The sequence below is a fragment of the Mobula hypostoma genome, chromosome 14, assembly GCF_963921235.1.
Source record: "Mobula hypostoma chromosome 14, sMobHyp1.1, whole genome shotgun sequence".
NCBI classification, from domain to species: Eukaryota; Metazoa; Chordata; class Chondrichthyes; order Myliobatiformes; family Myliobatidae; genus Mobula; species Mobula hypostoma.
Genome location: NC_086110.1, coordinates 46,313,200 through 46,329,355, shown reverse-complemented (window position 1 = coordinate 46,329,355; position 16,156 = coordinate 46,313,200). Strand labels below are relative to the sequence as shown.

At 39.0% G+C, this 16,156-nt stretch overlaps 1 protein-coding gene and 1 long non-coding RNA gene across 11 annotated transcripts in view; one reads left to right on the top strand and one right to left on the bottom strand.

Annotated features, from left to right (window-relative positions):
- Positions 1–15,039, top strand: part of LOC134356261 (E3 ubiquitin-protein ligase RNF166) — a 43,528-nt gene extending 28,489 nt beyond the window's left edge. Inside the window, exons 4-6 of one of the 2 annotated variants that reach the window (XM_063067066.1) lie at positions 943–1,057; positions 1,735–1,842; positions 5,850–15,039. In XM_063067066.1, the coding sequence (XP_062923136.1) occupies positions 943–1,057; positions 1,735–1,842; positions 5,850–5,870 (244 nt within the window). In that variant the 3' untranslated portion in view covers positions 5,871–15,039. Of the gene's footprint in view, positions 1–942; positions 1,058–1,734; positions 1,843–3,004 lie in introns of both variants that reach the window. The other variant, XM_063067064.1, reaches the window with a different exon arrangement.
- LOC134356262 (uncharacterized) overlaps positions 1–16,156 on the bottom strand; it is a 109,661-nt gene that overhangs the window by 26,408 nt on the left and 67,097 nt on the right. Inside the window, exon 6 of one of the 9 annotated variants that reach the window (XR_010020315.1) lies at positions 1,727–1,862. The exons of 7 other annotated variants lie outside the window; for them this stretch is intronic. This is a non-coding gene — a long non-coding RNA (uncharacterized LOC134356262). Of the gene's footprint in view, positions 1–1,726; positions 1,863–16,156 lie in introns of those variants that run through there. One more of the 9 variants, XR_010020318.1, reaches the window with a different exon arrangement.

Below are 16,156 nucleotides of genomic sequence, written 5' to 3'. Positions count from 1 at the left end.
GTTTGCAGATGATACAAAGATTTGCGGTGTTGTGGATAGCATATAAGACTGGCAAAGAATACTATGTGATATAGATCAGTTGCAGATGGGGGCGGAAAAGTGGCAGGTGGAGTTTAACCCTGCTAAATGTGGAGAGTTACACTTTGGTAGGTCAAATGCAAAGAGGCAATACACCATTAAGGGCATGATCCTTAACAGTGTTGAGCAAAGGGAACTTTGGGTCCAAGTTCACAGTTCTTTAAAAGTGATTACATAGATTGATAGGGTTAAGAAGGCATATGGAATGCTTGGCTTCATTAGTTGAGGCATTGAGTTCAAAAGTCAAGAAGTTGTATTGCAGCTTTATAAAATTCCTGGCTGCACCTGGAATTTTGTATACAGTTTTGGTCGCCCCCATTATAGCAAGGATGTCAAGGTTTTGGAGAGGGTGTAGAAAGGTTTACTAGGATGCTGCTTGGATTGAAGGGTAAGTGCTGCAGTGAGATGTTGGACAAACTTGGGTTGTTTTCTCTGGAGCAGCGGAGGCTAAGTGGAGATCTGATAGAGGTTTATAAGATTATGAGAGGCATAGATTAGACTGAGAGTATCTTTTTCCAAGGGTTGGAATGTCTAATTCCAGGGAGTATGCATTTAAGGTGAGAGGGGGTAATTTCAAAGGCGATGTGAGGGGCAAGCTTTTTACACAGAGAGGAGCAGGGGCCTGGAATGTGCTGCCTGGGTCGTGGTAGTGGAAGAAACATTAGAGACTTCTAAGAGATGTTTAGGTAGGTACATGAATCTAAGGAAATTGGAAGGATATAGGCATTGTGTGGGCAGAAGAGATCAATTTTGTTAGCCATTTGATTGCTAATTTAATTGGTTCTGTTAACAGGGCCTGTACATGTGCTGTACTGTTGTGTGTTCTGTGTTCTAAATTACTAAAGCTTGCTTGTTCTCCTTCAGTAATATTCCAAACCGTTCCACATTCGTTTGCCCATACTGTGGGGCACGAAACCTTGATCAACAAGAACTAGTGAAACACTGCATGGAAAATCATCGCAGTGATCCCAACAAAGTGGTGAGTGTCCAGTTTCTCATTTACTATTCTAACCACGATGACCAAAGTTTGAGAGTTTTCAGTAGATCTTAAAGTATGTTGTTCATGTAATTTTATTCCTCCAGAATTTTCAACTGTTGCCATATTTACTACCACAAGTAAGGAAGTTAATACCTCTGTTCAGTTTTACTTCCAGTTCTCGTGATTAGTCACAAGCAATGAACTACAGATGATTTTATGAAACAAATGTCTTTATTATCTTGATTGGGAAAAGCACCTTTTATGCATTTAAGTGTATATCCACAGATACTGGTAATGATACGTTATCTCAAAAAAAAATTTCCTCGTCGTGTGCTTTTACCAACAAAATGAAGAAATGCAGTACATTTGCTGGTTATACTGAAAGATTGTCCAAAATTGTTACATGACTGTGCCATTGTTTATTTGAACAAAACTCTTGCTGTGAATAAATTTGGTTCAAAACTTGAAGAGGTGGTGGGAGGTACAGGGTGCATTATTGTGGTCTGTTATTGGAATTGGAGAAGAGAGGTTTGGACAAAGCTCAGGATGCATCCAGTGGTGCTTGTGCTTTAGGAATGCCACTAGCATTGACGTTGATGAACAAATAGACAACAAATGAACTGGCCATTATTTTGTTATCTATTCTTTGATTTTTGTCTTATTTCCTACCTGTGTAGGTATGTCCAATTTGTGTGGCAATGCCATGGGGAGATCCAAGCTACAAGAGTGCCAACTTTCTCCAGCACTTGCTTCACAGGCACAAATTCTCCTATGATACATTTGTGGTGAGCACAAGTTCATTATGCTAGTGGAAAGGGTAACGAGAGAATGGCAACAGTTTAGAAATGCATAATCAAGTACTGTGTAAATTTCTTGAATCATAAAGGTCAGGGTACCCTCAAGTCTGACAGTTACTCAATACTAGTTAGTGACTCCTGGAAAGTGCACATGTTTGGATGTTTGCCACTCGATCCTCAACCTCACTGTATAATGACGATTTGGATAGTGCTAAAGGGCAGTTGGAAAAGTAGAAAGGCCAAATGTTGTGAAATTAACACTTCGTAATTCACCTCTATGCGACCCTGTGGTTCTTGCTTTGTGTTAAATTAGGTTGGTGCTGAAGAAGGTGTATGTAAAACTACCATAACAGTGGAGGGGGGAGAATGAGACAGAGCAATTTGGGGAAAGGAGAGAGGCCCTAAAACCTCTGACTTGGACAGAAGATTTGGGGAATTTCAACTACACAGTGGGATACAAAATAATATTTGCTGGCTGCCAGTTTATTTAATTAAATTGTCCCATGGACAGCCAGTGAAAATAAAAGCTTACAATGAGTTTAGCTGCCCATCAGCTTTCAGCTTGACTAGCAAGCCTAGGACTAGGAAATACTTGTTCATCAAAGCTTACACCTAACAGTGTAAAATAATCTACGTTTTCATTGCTATTTCTGTTGCAGGACTATATTTCATTGTACAAATATGTGTGCCACCAAATAAATAAGACAGATATTCTGAGAGCATAGCTATTTATTACTTGAAACTAAATGCAGTACTCCCATGTGATTATTTATGCTGGCTTTATGATTTATTATTGCTAAATAAGTCCGTAAAAATGTGAAACCTGTTTTCAATCTTTGAGATACTTTGTGAATTAAGCTGCTAACCACTAATTGAGAAAGGACATTTCTGCAGAATGTATTAACTAGCTTGTATTTTATAAATAACTTTATAATTTTGTTCCACATATGGTAGAGTTGGTGACACACCTTATGTAAGAATTCGGGTAGGGTATTCTGCATCATAGTTCAACGTGCATATCTGCACAAGGTTGGTGTGCGTAATTAGCAGTGAGGATAGTTTGGGGAAGTTCTGTCCCCTACAAGTGCTGTACTTATTTTCAACCACTAGGTGTCAGAATGATCCATCTTTGTCCTATTTGTTTTGGCAGGATTACAGCATCGACGAAGATGCAGCATTACATGCAGCAATAGCACTTTCACTTACCGAGAAATAAAGCAGCTATCTGCACAGAGATCTAAGTGGACAACCTTTGTACAGGTTAACTCCTCTCTCCTGGGCAAAGGGTTTCAATTTCCCAGCATTCTGAAGGGTACTATCATCCTCTGCACAAGTCACCTTTTCTCATCTGAGCAAAAGTAATGTCCTCTCCCAGCATTCACTAAGGTGCTGTCATCCTCTGCACTGGTCCCTTCCTTACGTGTACAGAGGAAGTGTCAACGTCTTAGCATTCTGTAGGGTACTGTCATTTTCTGTATATCTGGAGAAATATCTTGCCCACTTGCAAGTATTCAGTAGGGTGCTCTCATGCTCAATAATAATTAGCTTCTCACACGTGAGCACAGATTATGCTCACTTCTCAGCGTTCTGTAGGGTTGTCACAGCTCAGCCAGTCACAACCTCCACTCAAGCCTTTGTTTTAAACATCTGTGTGTATGGATATACTGGGTATAAACTTAATCACATTTTTCTATACTGATGGGGGAGGGACTTAATATAAATGGGATGTTTGACTTTAAAGTGTGTTTTTAATTTTAGGGTCATTCTGGTCATTTTGTGGATTTTAAGAAAGAATATTTCAAAACTGGTACAGTTGGGAATAGAAAACTTGAGAATTGATTAAAGGAATCATTCATGTGCCACATACTTTTCTGCAAATCAGAGCTCGAATTTTATAGCTGGTGATTGGAAATTTATTGAAAACTGGATTGACATTACATGTGTACAACATAAATTTATCTAGTTTTAGTTAAATGCCATGGAAAACTTATTCCCTTTTTCAGACCAAGGCTGCTAGTCGTTAACTCATTGAAAAAGCTTGTAAACTATTATTGCTTGATTGCCACAGTGTCATTTATATGGTATGGAGTCTAATGTATGAAATGTGATTTACAAAGTACCTCAGACCTGTTTATTTGGTTCTGAGATGTAACCATGTGTTACCTCATTTCCTTGACTGAAGATATCAGTCAGTAATTTTCAAGATTTTAATGGCAGATCTTTGCCTCATCCTGATACAAAGGTGAAGTTTATGAATATTAATGAAGTTCTCAAGCACTAATATAACACAATATGATCCAGGAACATACATCTGTTAATGCAGATATATTAGATAACTGAAATGTGTCGTCATTCATGTATTTGTGGGTACAGCTACAATATTTTTGATTCTATGACCGTTTTGGCTTGTGATACTGGAGATGCTTGCTCCTTTTCACAGGCCATATACCAATTCCAAGATAAATAGGTACAGAAAGTCTTTATAGATTTTATGAAATTATTTATAGAAGGTACATGTAGGATTAAACATACTTGAGGTGCTTTTAAAATGAGAAGATAATGCGCTATTCAGCCCATGCATTTTACTCATGTTTTTACCTTGATGGACTGAATAGCACATATGGATTTTATTTTTATGAGCACCTTAAACACACATTATGCCAATAATTACTGAGAGAGACTGTATCCTTTGATTGCAGAGCAGAGGCATTCAATGTGTCCTGGGTAGATACATGGAGCTTAGAAAAATAGAGGCCTATGTGTAGCCCTAGGTAATTTCTAAAGTAAGTACATGTTCGGCACAGCATTGTGGGCTGAAGGGCCTGTATTGTGCTGTAAGTTTTCTATGTTTCTGTGTGTCTTGGAACCTCTGACCCTAAGGATCTTACTCAGGTGGACTCCGATATAAAGAGAGGCATGTAGTTCAGGATTTTTACACCTTATGTCATTGAATTTTATCATAATGTCCCTGTAACATACTTGTAGAAGTTGGTTCCAGTTCCTCTTTGTGTATGACATCAACATGCACAGGGACAATTGAACACAGCAGCAAGGAGTACACAGTGTGTAAATTCTCAGAGGAGAAAATTCCTCTTTGTTCAGACTTGTTTCAGCATTAGTTAAGGGGGACCTGATCTGTTGCTGGGAATCAGAGGTACTTATCATCTTTTACGTCTGTCCTATTTATAATGATTTGCTTTACTATTCACTCTCCCACATTTACTGATGCAATGGTGATGCATTGGAAGTCCAAAGTAGTTGACTAGCTTGGTAGTCTAATTGACTCCATTATTTGTCTACCTGACCCCTACCAATCTACATTCACCACAGCCCCCAACCCCTGACGTATCTTCTTTTCCTTCCCTAACCTGATTCTGCTTCTAACTCCACCCAGAATTCTCAAGCCTCCTACCCAGCTTTCAACTTAGTCCAGAGAGTTACTGGAGAAAGATTTTTGTGTGCACAGCCTGTGTCACGCAGAAGGCTTTGCACAAACCAGCATGCACATTGAAGAAATACCGCTCTGAAGTTCCTTTTCAGATCTCATGTAGTTTCTATCTCATAATATATATTTTCTTTATTGTTAAGACATATTCTGCACAATTCCTATCAAGTCAAGCAAATATCACCTCAAAAATATTGGAAATTACTGTTGAAGGAACAAAATTAGTTAAATTTCTGCTTTGGGAAAACATTAAGTAAATCCCTTTTTAAATAATTACTAGACGACCGGGTGACCTGTTGGGGCACCCTGTGAGAGAAAGGAGGTGCAGTCTGATGTGACCAGAATGAACAGTAAATTTCCCTGAATGCTATTGCTATCGCTTTGCTTTGGAAATCAAAAAAGAAGAACTCAGTTTATTAAGGAAGAAAGACACGTAGCAAGACAAATATAGCTCCTCCTTGTTTAACAAAGGACACTTTTGATGACAGCATTTCTGGTTGATCTGCCACCCTTCAGGAATGCTCTAACATTTTCATTTCTTTTTCCCCAGCTTAAAGCCACATACAGCTGACCAGGCGGGAATACCGGTTTCTCCAGATAAATCAACACATTCTCCATGGTTTGGCCTTGTACCTTATGTATAGTCATAGCAAAGCATGACTGCATCGGGAACTGGCTCCGCTGAGGAGGAACATTTTCCCCTTCTGATAAATTGAGAGTAATTCTTGGAAACATAACAATGTCAGTTTTGAACTCACCAATGTATATCTTTGCTACGATGAGATTGTCGTGCAGTTCTTCCACCATCATTCGCGTTCCATTGCAAAACCTTGGTGGATCCAAGTTCTTCACTGAAATGATGGGAAATCCCCTCTTCAATTCCAACTTATGTGGTGGCAATCCAGAGGGTTCAACCAAATCAAGGAATTCTGTTGGAAAATGAGTGGCGTTAGCTCCTTCACTTACGGCATTGAAGAAGCAGTATTCTTTCATGATTCTAGGGAAGTGTCTAATGCACGTTAAGCTTATTTTTCGCATCATTTCATTGAGAGGAACCAAGACAGAATTCCTCGAGAACATTTCTGCAGAATTGTCGACTGTCGGGTAGATGAAATCAGTATATTCTTCCATAGTTTTTGCTAGCAGAATCATATCTTCAGGTAATTCAATTTCATCGTTTTCATTTTTCTCAATCTTGTCTTCTCCAACATCCAATAAGAACTCAGAATATCGTCCTTCTCCCTCACTCAATCGCATGTTTCTCTTCAAGGGAAACGTGATGAAGCTTCTCCATAAGTAAGATTTTTTTAAATGCATGAATTCTCCACATCAGCATCATTTCCTCGTTTCACAACTGCTAGAAACTGACGGACATCGCCACAGCAAATGGTTAAAATACCCTGGAAGGGCTCATTCTCGCTGCATACATCACGAAGAGTCGGGTCCACGGCTCCAAAGCTCTTCCTCCTAATCATGGGGCACTTATCCCAGACAATAAGCCTTGCATTTCGGGGTAAATTTGCAGTATTGGTGTTTTTATTGATGTTACAAAGGGCATCTTCATTGACTTTGAGGGGTATCTTGAATCTTGAATGCGCTGTCCTACCACCAGGCATCAGTGTTGCTGCAATACCCGATAATGCTACAGCAATAGCAACACCTCCATCTCCCCTAACCTTAGCGAGGATTAAGTTGATGATAATTGTCTTGCCCATTCCTCCTGGTGCATCAATGAAACTCATTGAAGAGAGATTCCTTTCCATTCAGTCGCACACATATTCATATACTTTGCTCACTATTCATTAGGGGCTCCTTCTGTGAAACAAATTCCTGCTCGTCTCTGTTGTATTGCAGTTCACATAATAATTCCAGATTGCCAGCACTTTGAGTAATTGTACTATTTCTTGGTGTCGGCAAGTTATATTCTTCAAGTGTTTTGCCCAAGTTCTCAAGTTTCTCTTGAAAATACAGAAGAGCTTGTCCATGATGCCTTTCATCAATCATGATATTAGGATCATCGATTGTTCTCCTCTCCATTTGTAAGAAAGCTTCAGACATTGCATTCTTGAACCGGTTCCATAATTGCTGTGGATTGTTGATTTCAGTGTTTGTTAGCAAGACGACAAACAAATCTCTCGTTGCTCTGGGCATTCTTGTTCTCTCTGCTTCTTCCATAGTTTGCTGCCAATGATCGTCAGCTTGCAACAATCCTCTCTCTCTGCAGACGTCTTTGAATGATGGAAGAATACCTCCATCATGTGTTTTCAATGATTGGAAAGATACTGGCCCCTTTATGTGATGAAAAAGTCTCAAATAGTAGAGGTCACCACTTCGTGGAGAAACAGTATACACTCGACCCGGAACATTTGCTTCAAAAATCCCAGAGTACTCCTCCATTCTTTTCCCTATTCTCCTTCTTTCCCATGTCTTATTAGTCCAAGTGTAGAATCTGGGAATATCCGCATAGTACAGAGTTCTTGCAAATGAATCGTGAGTGCAAAGATCCATGAATTCCATTAAAGTGTTTCTTGCCATATCATTATTCAGTTGTACAACAGCATTATCTCGAAAGAATACTTAATGCTGTTGGGGAAGGTGCACTTGAAGGCAAACAACTGCTAGTTCCCTCTCGTGAATTGGAAATCCAAGTATCGATCCGACAGCTTCAGAGGGCCCGATATATCTGCCTGTCAAATGCTGTGTGATTTCGTCTTTATTCACTCCAAAAATTGCCCGATCACTCCCCTTCATGGTATACTTGATCACCTATGTGATGGACTTGACAGATGAGCATATTTCTACATTTAGATGACAATTGAACAGCCTCAACAGTTGGGCATTATAGGGGACCACCCATTCAGAAGTTATAGTTTGACTTTGTCGTCCTCCTTGATGACCTTGGAATCCTCCCATTTCCACAGACTGTCTCCTATACACAGGATACGAATCATTCCCACACCTTGTATGCTCAATGAATGGCTTCGGGTACCTCTTACTGCATGTACCTTGTTGCCAACACGGTGATTTAGTGGTGTAATACGGACCATGTATCATGTGCCCCAAGACCAGTTCATGCAGCTCTGGATCTTCATTTGGGTGTTGTATTTCTGCTTGCACGAATCTATCATAATCTTGTGGTCTCGGCTTGGATGCTTCATCGAGCCACAGCAGAGAGTGCAAATGAGGCAGACCCCACTTTTGGTATTCCACACTTATAGTGTAAGCGATACACCTACCAAAGAGACCATCTGTTCCAGTGAGGTACTTCATAAACAACTTTCTTTTCAAATCAAACACTCTCGTGATTAAATCCGGCCGATCGTTTGGTTGCTGATGCAAATAAAAGATGCTGTCAGATTTCGGGCCAGTTTGGATTGCATGTCATTGTAATGAAAAATGAAGCATTACAATACTTCCGTATATACATCATGGCGTCCTGACATCGTTCCATCATGTATCTTGGTCCACTGACAAATGTTGAGAGGATGATGCACCTTCCAATGTTTCTGAAATCACCATCATCATTCAATGCATCAGTCAGGCCACTGTATGTTGTTGATCTCAAGGCTGCTTGATTCATTCAGATGTAGCTCAGCCTCTCACCTTCAATCTTAGCAGCTGTATAGACCAAGTATTGTTGGAATAGACGTCCTCCTCTTGAGACAGTTATTAAATTCATTCTCATGGTTCATTATTCGATACGCATAATAACGCATTGCCGTCGGTTTTTTGTTGTTCGTCATTCGGAGTTGATGATGCCAGCCATTGCCTCCAAGTGGAAAGAAAAGTACGTATTGAAAGCTGTCATATGAGCGATGGGACCCTGAAATTATTTGCAAATCACCTTCTCGTTCTTTCAACACAATGTGCCCTGATCTTGCTTTGGATTCGGTGCTGTTTGGTATAATGACAGCAACTTCATTGGCAATTTGTGCATTAGATCTTCTCTCATGTTCAAATGCTCGTCTCCAGTCAGGATCAATGACAATGGACGCCTCTGGCATGCCTCAAATTTGTTCTTTTGCAAGTTGAAGGGACGCAATGTACGGGTTTCGTTGTAGTGGGTTTTCCAATAATTCAACAATCTTACATTGAATTCCTTCATTCTGTAGTATCCCCATTCTCAATTCTATGCTGTCTTGAGGATCCATGAAGTAAATTTGAAGGAATCCAGCTTGCTGTTTGGGGTCTGGCATTAAATGTTTGATGTAATGATGGATTTGGCCTTGAATAATCACAGAAGGATTCCATCCATTCCTCGTTGGAAGGACTTGTTTGGCACCAAAGGATGTCATTTGGAAGAGGCAATTGTATTGTCTGATGGTCTTCCTGAACTTGTTTGCAATAGGTTCACCATTGCTGTATAAATTGAGGAGTTCACTGAGTAGAGGTTGCAAATTGCCTGTCCTGACCTTTTCCCTTCATACAGCAGAAATTTGCGTTTGCTGCAGTGAATAGGAAGGCATGACAGTGAGGGCATACTCTGGTCATCGTACCAACATCAGCAGAAATGTTACGACACGCGAGTCATGCATTTTGCCTTGCTCTTTCTCTGTCGAGGTATTGTTGAAAGCGGGGATTGTTGTCTTCAGCAACTCTCACAATAATTACTCTTTGCCGCATATTCTTGAGTAGATCTTTCCTTTTCTCCTCTGTGTCTTACTCTGTCTTCTTTCAGTGCCTGTTTTTGTCATTCTGGAGACGCGCAGCCCTTTCATCCCCCGTCTCTTCATCTCTTTTACTATTTGTTCTTTGTCTCTGATCCTGGGGACGTGCATTTCTCAGTTCCTCTGTCTCTTCCTCTCTCCTCCTTCTATGCCAGTTGTTGTCATTCTGGAGACGCGCAGCCCTTTCATCCCCCGTCTCTTCATCTCTTTTACTATTTGTTCTTTGTCTCTGATCCTGGGGACGTGCATTTCTCAGTTCCTCTGTCTCTTCCTCTCTCCTCCTTCTATGCCAGTTGTTGTCATTCTGGAGACGCGAAGCCCTTTCATTTTTCATCTCTTCTACCATTCGTTCTTTCTCTCTGATCCTGGAGTCGTGCGGCCCTGGCCTGATCTGATTCTTGTTCTCTTCTCCTTCTGTGCCTATTGTTGTCATTTTGGAGATGTGCATGTCTCTCCTCCTCTGTCTCTTCTTCTCTCATCTTTTTTGTCCTGAGTCTTTGATCCTGGAGTCGTGCGTCCCTGGCCTCATCCGATTCTTGTTCTTTCCCTCTTCTTGCTGCTTCCCGATGACACGTAATCTCTTGACCATAATGTCCCCCTTCTCTTTCCACGCAGCATAATTAGGCTGACCATATGTTCTTACCTTAATGCTGGATAGAAGATATGAAGCAGTAACACCAAAGCCTCCAGGATGCTGTTTTCTCTTGATGATGTGGTTGGCGCTCTCCTAAATGGACGTGATATAGTCACCGCTGTCCTTTGACTACAGCAAAGGGTTTGATGGGTGTTTCAAAGTACTTCATTACAATAAGATTTAATTATCTCTTATTGATGGGTCGCAATTTGATCTGTCCCAATCCTGCACATGCCGATGGTGATTAGCAGAATGTGACCACCCGAAATAGAGCTGCCCTGCCCTTTTGCTGTGGTTGGTGTCGCTGCTGTGAGCATCGTGAGGCGCTGCTGTGGCTGGCCTTGCGCATGCGTCGTGTCACGTCACGGTTTCCATGAAAGCTGGAATTGGGTGTAGAAAGCGGGGCCTGTTGACGAGTGAGCTATTTTAAACGAATATAACCCTGACCTTTGCATGCATTCTGTAAGTTAGCGCATTTTAAGTCCATTTAGTCAAAAGAAGTGCTGCTTTAATGCACCATTTGGGCTATTTTGAGGGCACAAACAGACAAACTGACAAACAATGAAAATTTTAGTAATGTATAGATCTGTTTTCCACAAAAAAATTAAATAAAGTTGTTCTCTCTAGTTTTATATGGATGAGGCCAAGTGTTTGTAACAGCAGACCTTGTATAGAACACGAGGCTGTAAATATTACAAAATGAACTCAAATTTAAATTGAATCTTAATAGCAATTGAGATTAGCTCTTAGTTCTGTTTTAATTCCCATCACGAATGAGGTCTGGCTGACTTGCTGTGTTTGTTTTCTTCTACTTGGAGGCACTGTTTTGTTGCTGAAAGAATAGATATATTTACTGAATATCAGGCTAGATTTATATAAATCTGTGAACAAATCACCAAAAATTATAATGGTGTAGCGAACTCAAAGCACTAGTACACACTTTCAGCTCTATTGTAGAATGTCTACAGATGTGGTGCTGCTTTATCTTGGCAAAGTTTTATTTTCATGTATGTAAAATTAAAGTAGATGTAAAAACTATGGAGCAGATCACCAGAGTGTATGAAGTAGCTTGCAGACTAAACCAAATCCATACTTGTTCTGTGGAGTAGGATAGATTAATCCACAACAATCCAGGCTCTCCAGAGATGATTATCTTTGTCTTTAAATCAGAAAGATTGACTTCTTCAAAACTTTTCAGAGCTCACACTTGTTTACAGGTTCCAGCCATATAAATTACTGATGAGGACAGGGTTCACTGTTATCCCAAAATATCACAGTTTTGTTTCATGAGGCAGAACTGTTAAAGGCCCAGAAGGGAAAGTCTTCAACTGGCACAAGATCTTGAGCCAGAAGGATGACTTTTCTTTTAGGTAAAGCTGCTGCTTTGATTGTGACATCCTTGTGGTTAACATCTCTGACCCTCGTTCCTTTATGGTCTCTAGTAACTTGTAAAAATTTTCTCAGTAGATTATTGAGATAAATTGGTTCTGGTTGTGTGGTCTTGTTCACATTGATAAACGTGTACTGTAATGTGAGATAGGACATGGGTGAACTTCAGCCATTACATCTTTAAGCTATCGCTGATATATTTTATTCTCATCATTTATTAACTTTGAGTTACTTCTACAATATTCTGCATTCTTCATTTCCATGACAATATGCACTTACTGTGCCACAAATGGCTCACAATTCTTCCAGTTTTTCTTTTGTCTTTAACTTATTAAAGCAGTGATGGAAATTAATAGAAAAACCTTCATTATCACATTTAATATCATATCTTCAACTGCTTTATTTGTAGCATTGTGGATAGGCAAGTATCACCAGAATTTTTTTATTGTTACTCTTGTCATAATTTAATTCTTATTGCCATTGCTTACAGAAAAATATTATCCACTCCAACCATTGCTGCTAACTTCCAAGTGAAAGTTTGATGTAATTTTGTTTATTTCTCCAAATATCACATTAGCTGCTGATGCTTCATTTCTGTGAAAGCTAAGTGGAGACTCTTATCACCCAAGAACATTCATATTGGGTTCATTTTCAGTAATCCTGTATCACTACACTAATGTATCACAAGGGCACAATTTTCACTTGCATTTTCTTAACAAAGTTTGCTTTGAAATAATGTTGAAGTGTAAATTAATGATAGGCATTTCCTTGTCTTTGCACTTGCACCCTTGTTGCTGTTACGGACAGTGCATACCCAAATGTGCAGCTAGGGTAATCTTGTGCATGTGCAGGCTCGTGTATTTTCATGTTCTGCAAGGAAAATCCTTTTCAAGCTCCAAATCTTAAACATGCACAGTAGTAATTTTTAACCGCAATGAGTGCAGGAGATCTTTGCTGTGATGATAATGAGGATGGGAGATGGATCTTAAATCCATTTGACTCTCACTAACCATTGGGAGTTGACATCTCTTGATTTCTGTTTTAAATGCAATACATATTGCCCCAGGAAATCAGTTTATCATGGCAAGGTTTTTTTTTATATAGTTTGAGGGATGTTGTGAAGAATGTGAACAGGTTAGGGTAAATGCAAATAAGATTAGCCATGATTTAAATGAATGGCCAGTCATGCTTTACAGAAGTAGCTTATTTGATCTCCCATATTTTATTTTATTTTATTTCCAAACTAAAACCATGATGCTTGATAATTACAGATCTTGAATTTTCAGAATATGGGCTAGTAAATCCTGAGCCTATAACCAACTGATTAGAACAATACAGTGTGGCATGGAGACTTCACAGAATGAAATTCGAGCTCTGAGAACATTATTGTATTACCATGTCTTGCCTTTTACATTCTATCAATGTATGATGCCATCCTGAGTTAATGCTTATCATCCAATTTGGGTGGTCAGTCTTTTGTTATCTCCTTTTATTGTTTTGAAATCACATGATTCTTAAATGTTCAAGAAGGAATACAAAAATCCAGTTAGATAAGTGTGAGTCATATTAAATCATTATAGTAGGATTCTTCCACATAAAAAAGTGGCTGAACCAAAAAAAATGAAGCATGTGCTGAGTTAATATTTTATGAAGCGACATACAAGGTAGTAATTGGAAAGAGCAGCTAAACCCATACTCAAAAAAACCTCAGAGCAATTGCCATGATTTTAAATGCCTACGCTCCACTTTACCTCTAGTCACGGTTAAAAATAAGTAAAAGGAAGCTAATTTTCATCCTCTTGCAGCATTTGCAGTTGGTCACTGAGGTCACCTTCAGCACATCAGAGATAAGAGTAGTCTCAGCTTTGGATAGACTGGTTTCAAAAAGCATGGAATGAATATTCCACTTGCAATAAATCTTGGAAAGGTTTTTCCCTACTGCTTTAGGACAGAACATTTTCTGAAGAAGTTTCATAGTGCTCAACAAGAAGGAGAACTCAGCAATCTAGGTGATTATGAAATTTGCACTCAGATAGCAGGAACCAAAAATCCAGATAGCTGGCTAAGTATTTAATGTTCAGACTCTTGAGAAATGTTGGATTTTGGTTTACAATGGAATTACAGAAAAATAGTAACTTTAATTTAAACTGTTACAGAAAAAAATTCATTCTGCTCCATTGTTTAATCCTCAACCAACAGAGCACAAGTGAAAACTTCCAGTTCTTAATTTTAAAAAAAAGTAATTTCTGATGTTACAGTTATATTAGAGCGTGAAAAAGATTTAATTAATGTGCAAGATTGGTGTTTGAAACTGTTCAAATCACTTGAGCTGATGGCTCACAGTTAGTAATTACGAATACACAGATATACAAGATAAGTTATATTTCTTTTATATCATAATTTATTAAAGCTTTTATATTTAATTTCTTTGGGCATTTACTTTTTTGGCTTGCAGCTCACAAGCAAAAATAAACATGGTTATAATTAACAATAAGCTTTGTTAGCTGCTAATCTTTATTTTCAATACCATATCTGAATAGGAAGTGTAATGTTAAAAATATTCTTCCCATTGTTTTGACTTTCTAATTAGATGTGATTTTTGAATAGGCTTCAATGATATTTTAAATTTACAATTTCTTGTTAATGTAAGCCAAGTTCTAATACATGTAGAAACAGTTAACATTATCTGTCTGGGATAGCCAATGATGATAATCAAGCGGTGCATTTCACGGAGGCAAGGCCACTAAGCTAGTTTTGGTGTGATTTCCTTACTTATCATTCCGGTTCAGTTATATTCCTCCAACTGCAGAGGCGTGAGATGCAGATTCCACATTCTTCCATCAAGCAGCAAAAAATGATTATAGAAATCTTATGCTAAACTGTAAAACAAACCTTCTCTAATTTTCTAATATTTTTAATGTATTACAGTGCACATTTTCAAACTAGTTTTTTAGGAATTGTTTGTTGCTGTGTGAAGTTAGTGTGTACATTTGGACAATTTGTAAATAAAATTTTGATTGTTCAGCAACTGGAACTTGTTTCATTTTTTTTTCTTAAGATCTTCTCACTATAGCACATAATTAAGCCAAGATTTTATTGCTGGAGAAATAGGATATTCTGTCACCTATTGGCACTCTTTCTTCCAGTAAGGGGTCAAATTGAACCAATTTGTGGAATACCTTACAGGAGAAAATCTGCAGATGTTGGAAATCCAAACAATACACACAAAATGCAGGAGGAACCTGATTGTCATGATCCACTAGCAGCATCATATACAGTGCCTATAAAAAGATTTCACCCCCCCCAGAAGTTTTCATGTTTTATTGTTTTACAATATTGAATTACAGTGGATTAAATTTGTTTTTTTTAACACTGATCAGAAAAGACTCGTGTCAAAGTGAAAACAAATTTCTACAAATTGGTCTAAATATATTACAATTATTAAATGCAAAGTAATTGATTGCATAATTACTCACCCCCTTGAAGTAAATATTTAGTAGATGCACCTTTGGCAGCAATTATATCCTTGGGTCTGTGTGGATAGGTCTCTATCAGCTTTGCACATCTGGACACTGCATTTTTTCCCATTCTTCTTTCAAAAACAGCTCAAGCTCTGTCAGATTCCGTGGGGATTGTGAGTGAACAGCCCTTTTCAAGTCCAGCCACAATTTCTCATTTGGATTGAGGCCTGGGCTATGATTTGGCCACTCCAGGACATTAACTGTGTTGTTTTAAGCCATTCCTGTGTAGCTTTGGCTTTATGCTTGGGGCCATTGTTTTGCTGGAAAATAAATCTTCTTCCAAGTCACAGTTCTCTTACAGACTGCATCAGGTTTTCCTTCAGGATTTTCCTGTATTTTGCTGCATTCATTTTGCTCTCTACCTTCACAAACCTTCCAGGGCCTGCTGCAGTGAAGCATCCCCACAGCATGATGCAGTCACCACCATGCTACACAGTAGGGATGGTGTGTTTTTTATGATGTGCCATGTTTGGCTTATGCAAACCTAGCATTTACTCTGATGGCTAGAAAGCTCTGTTTTCATCAGACCATAGAACCACCTTCCAGCTGATTTCAGAGTCTCCCACATGCCTTCTGGCAAACTCTAGCCGAGATTTCACTTGAGTTTTTATTTCAACAGCGGCTTTCTCTTTGCCACTCTCCCATA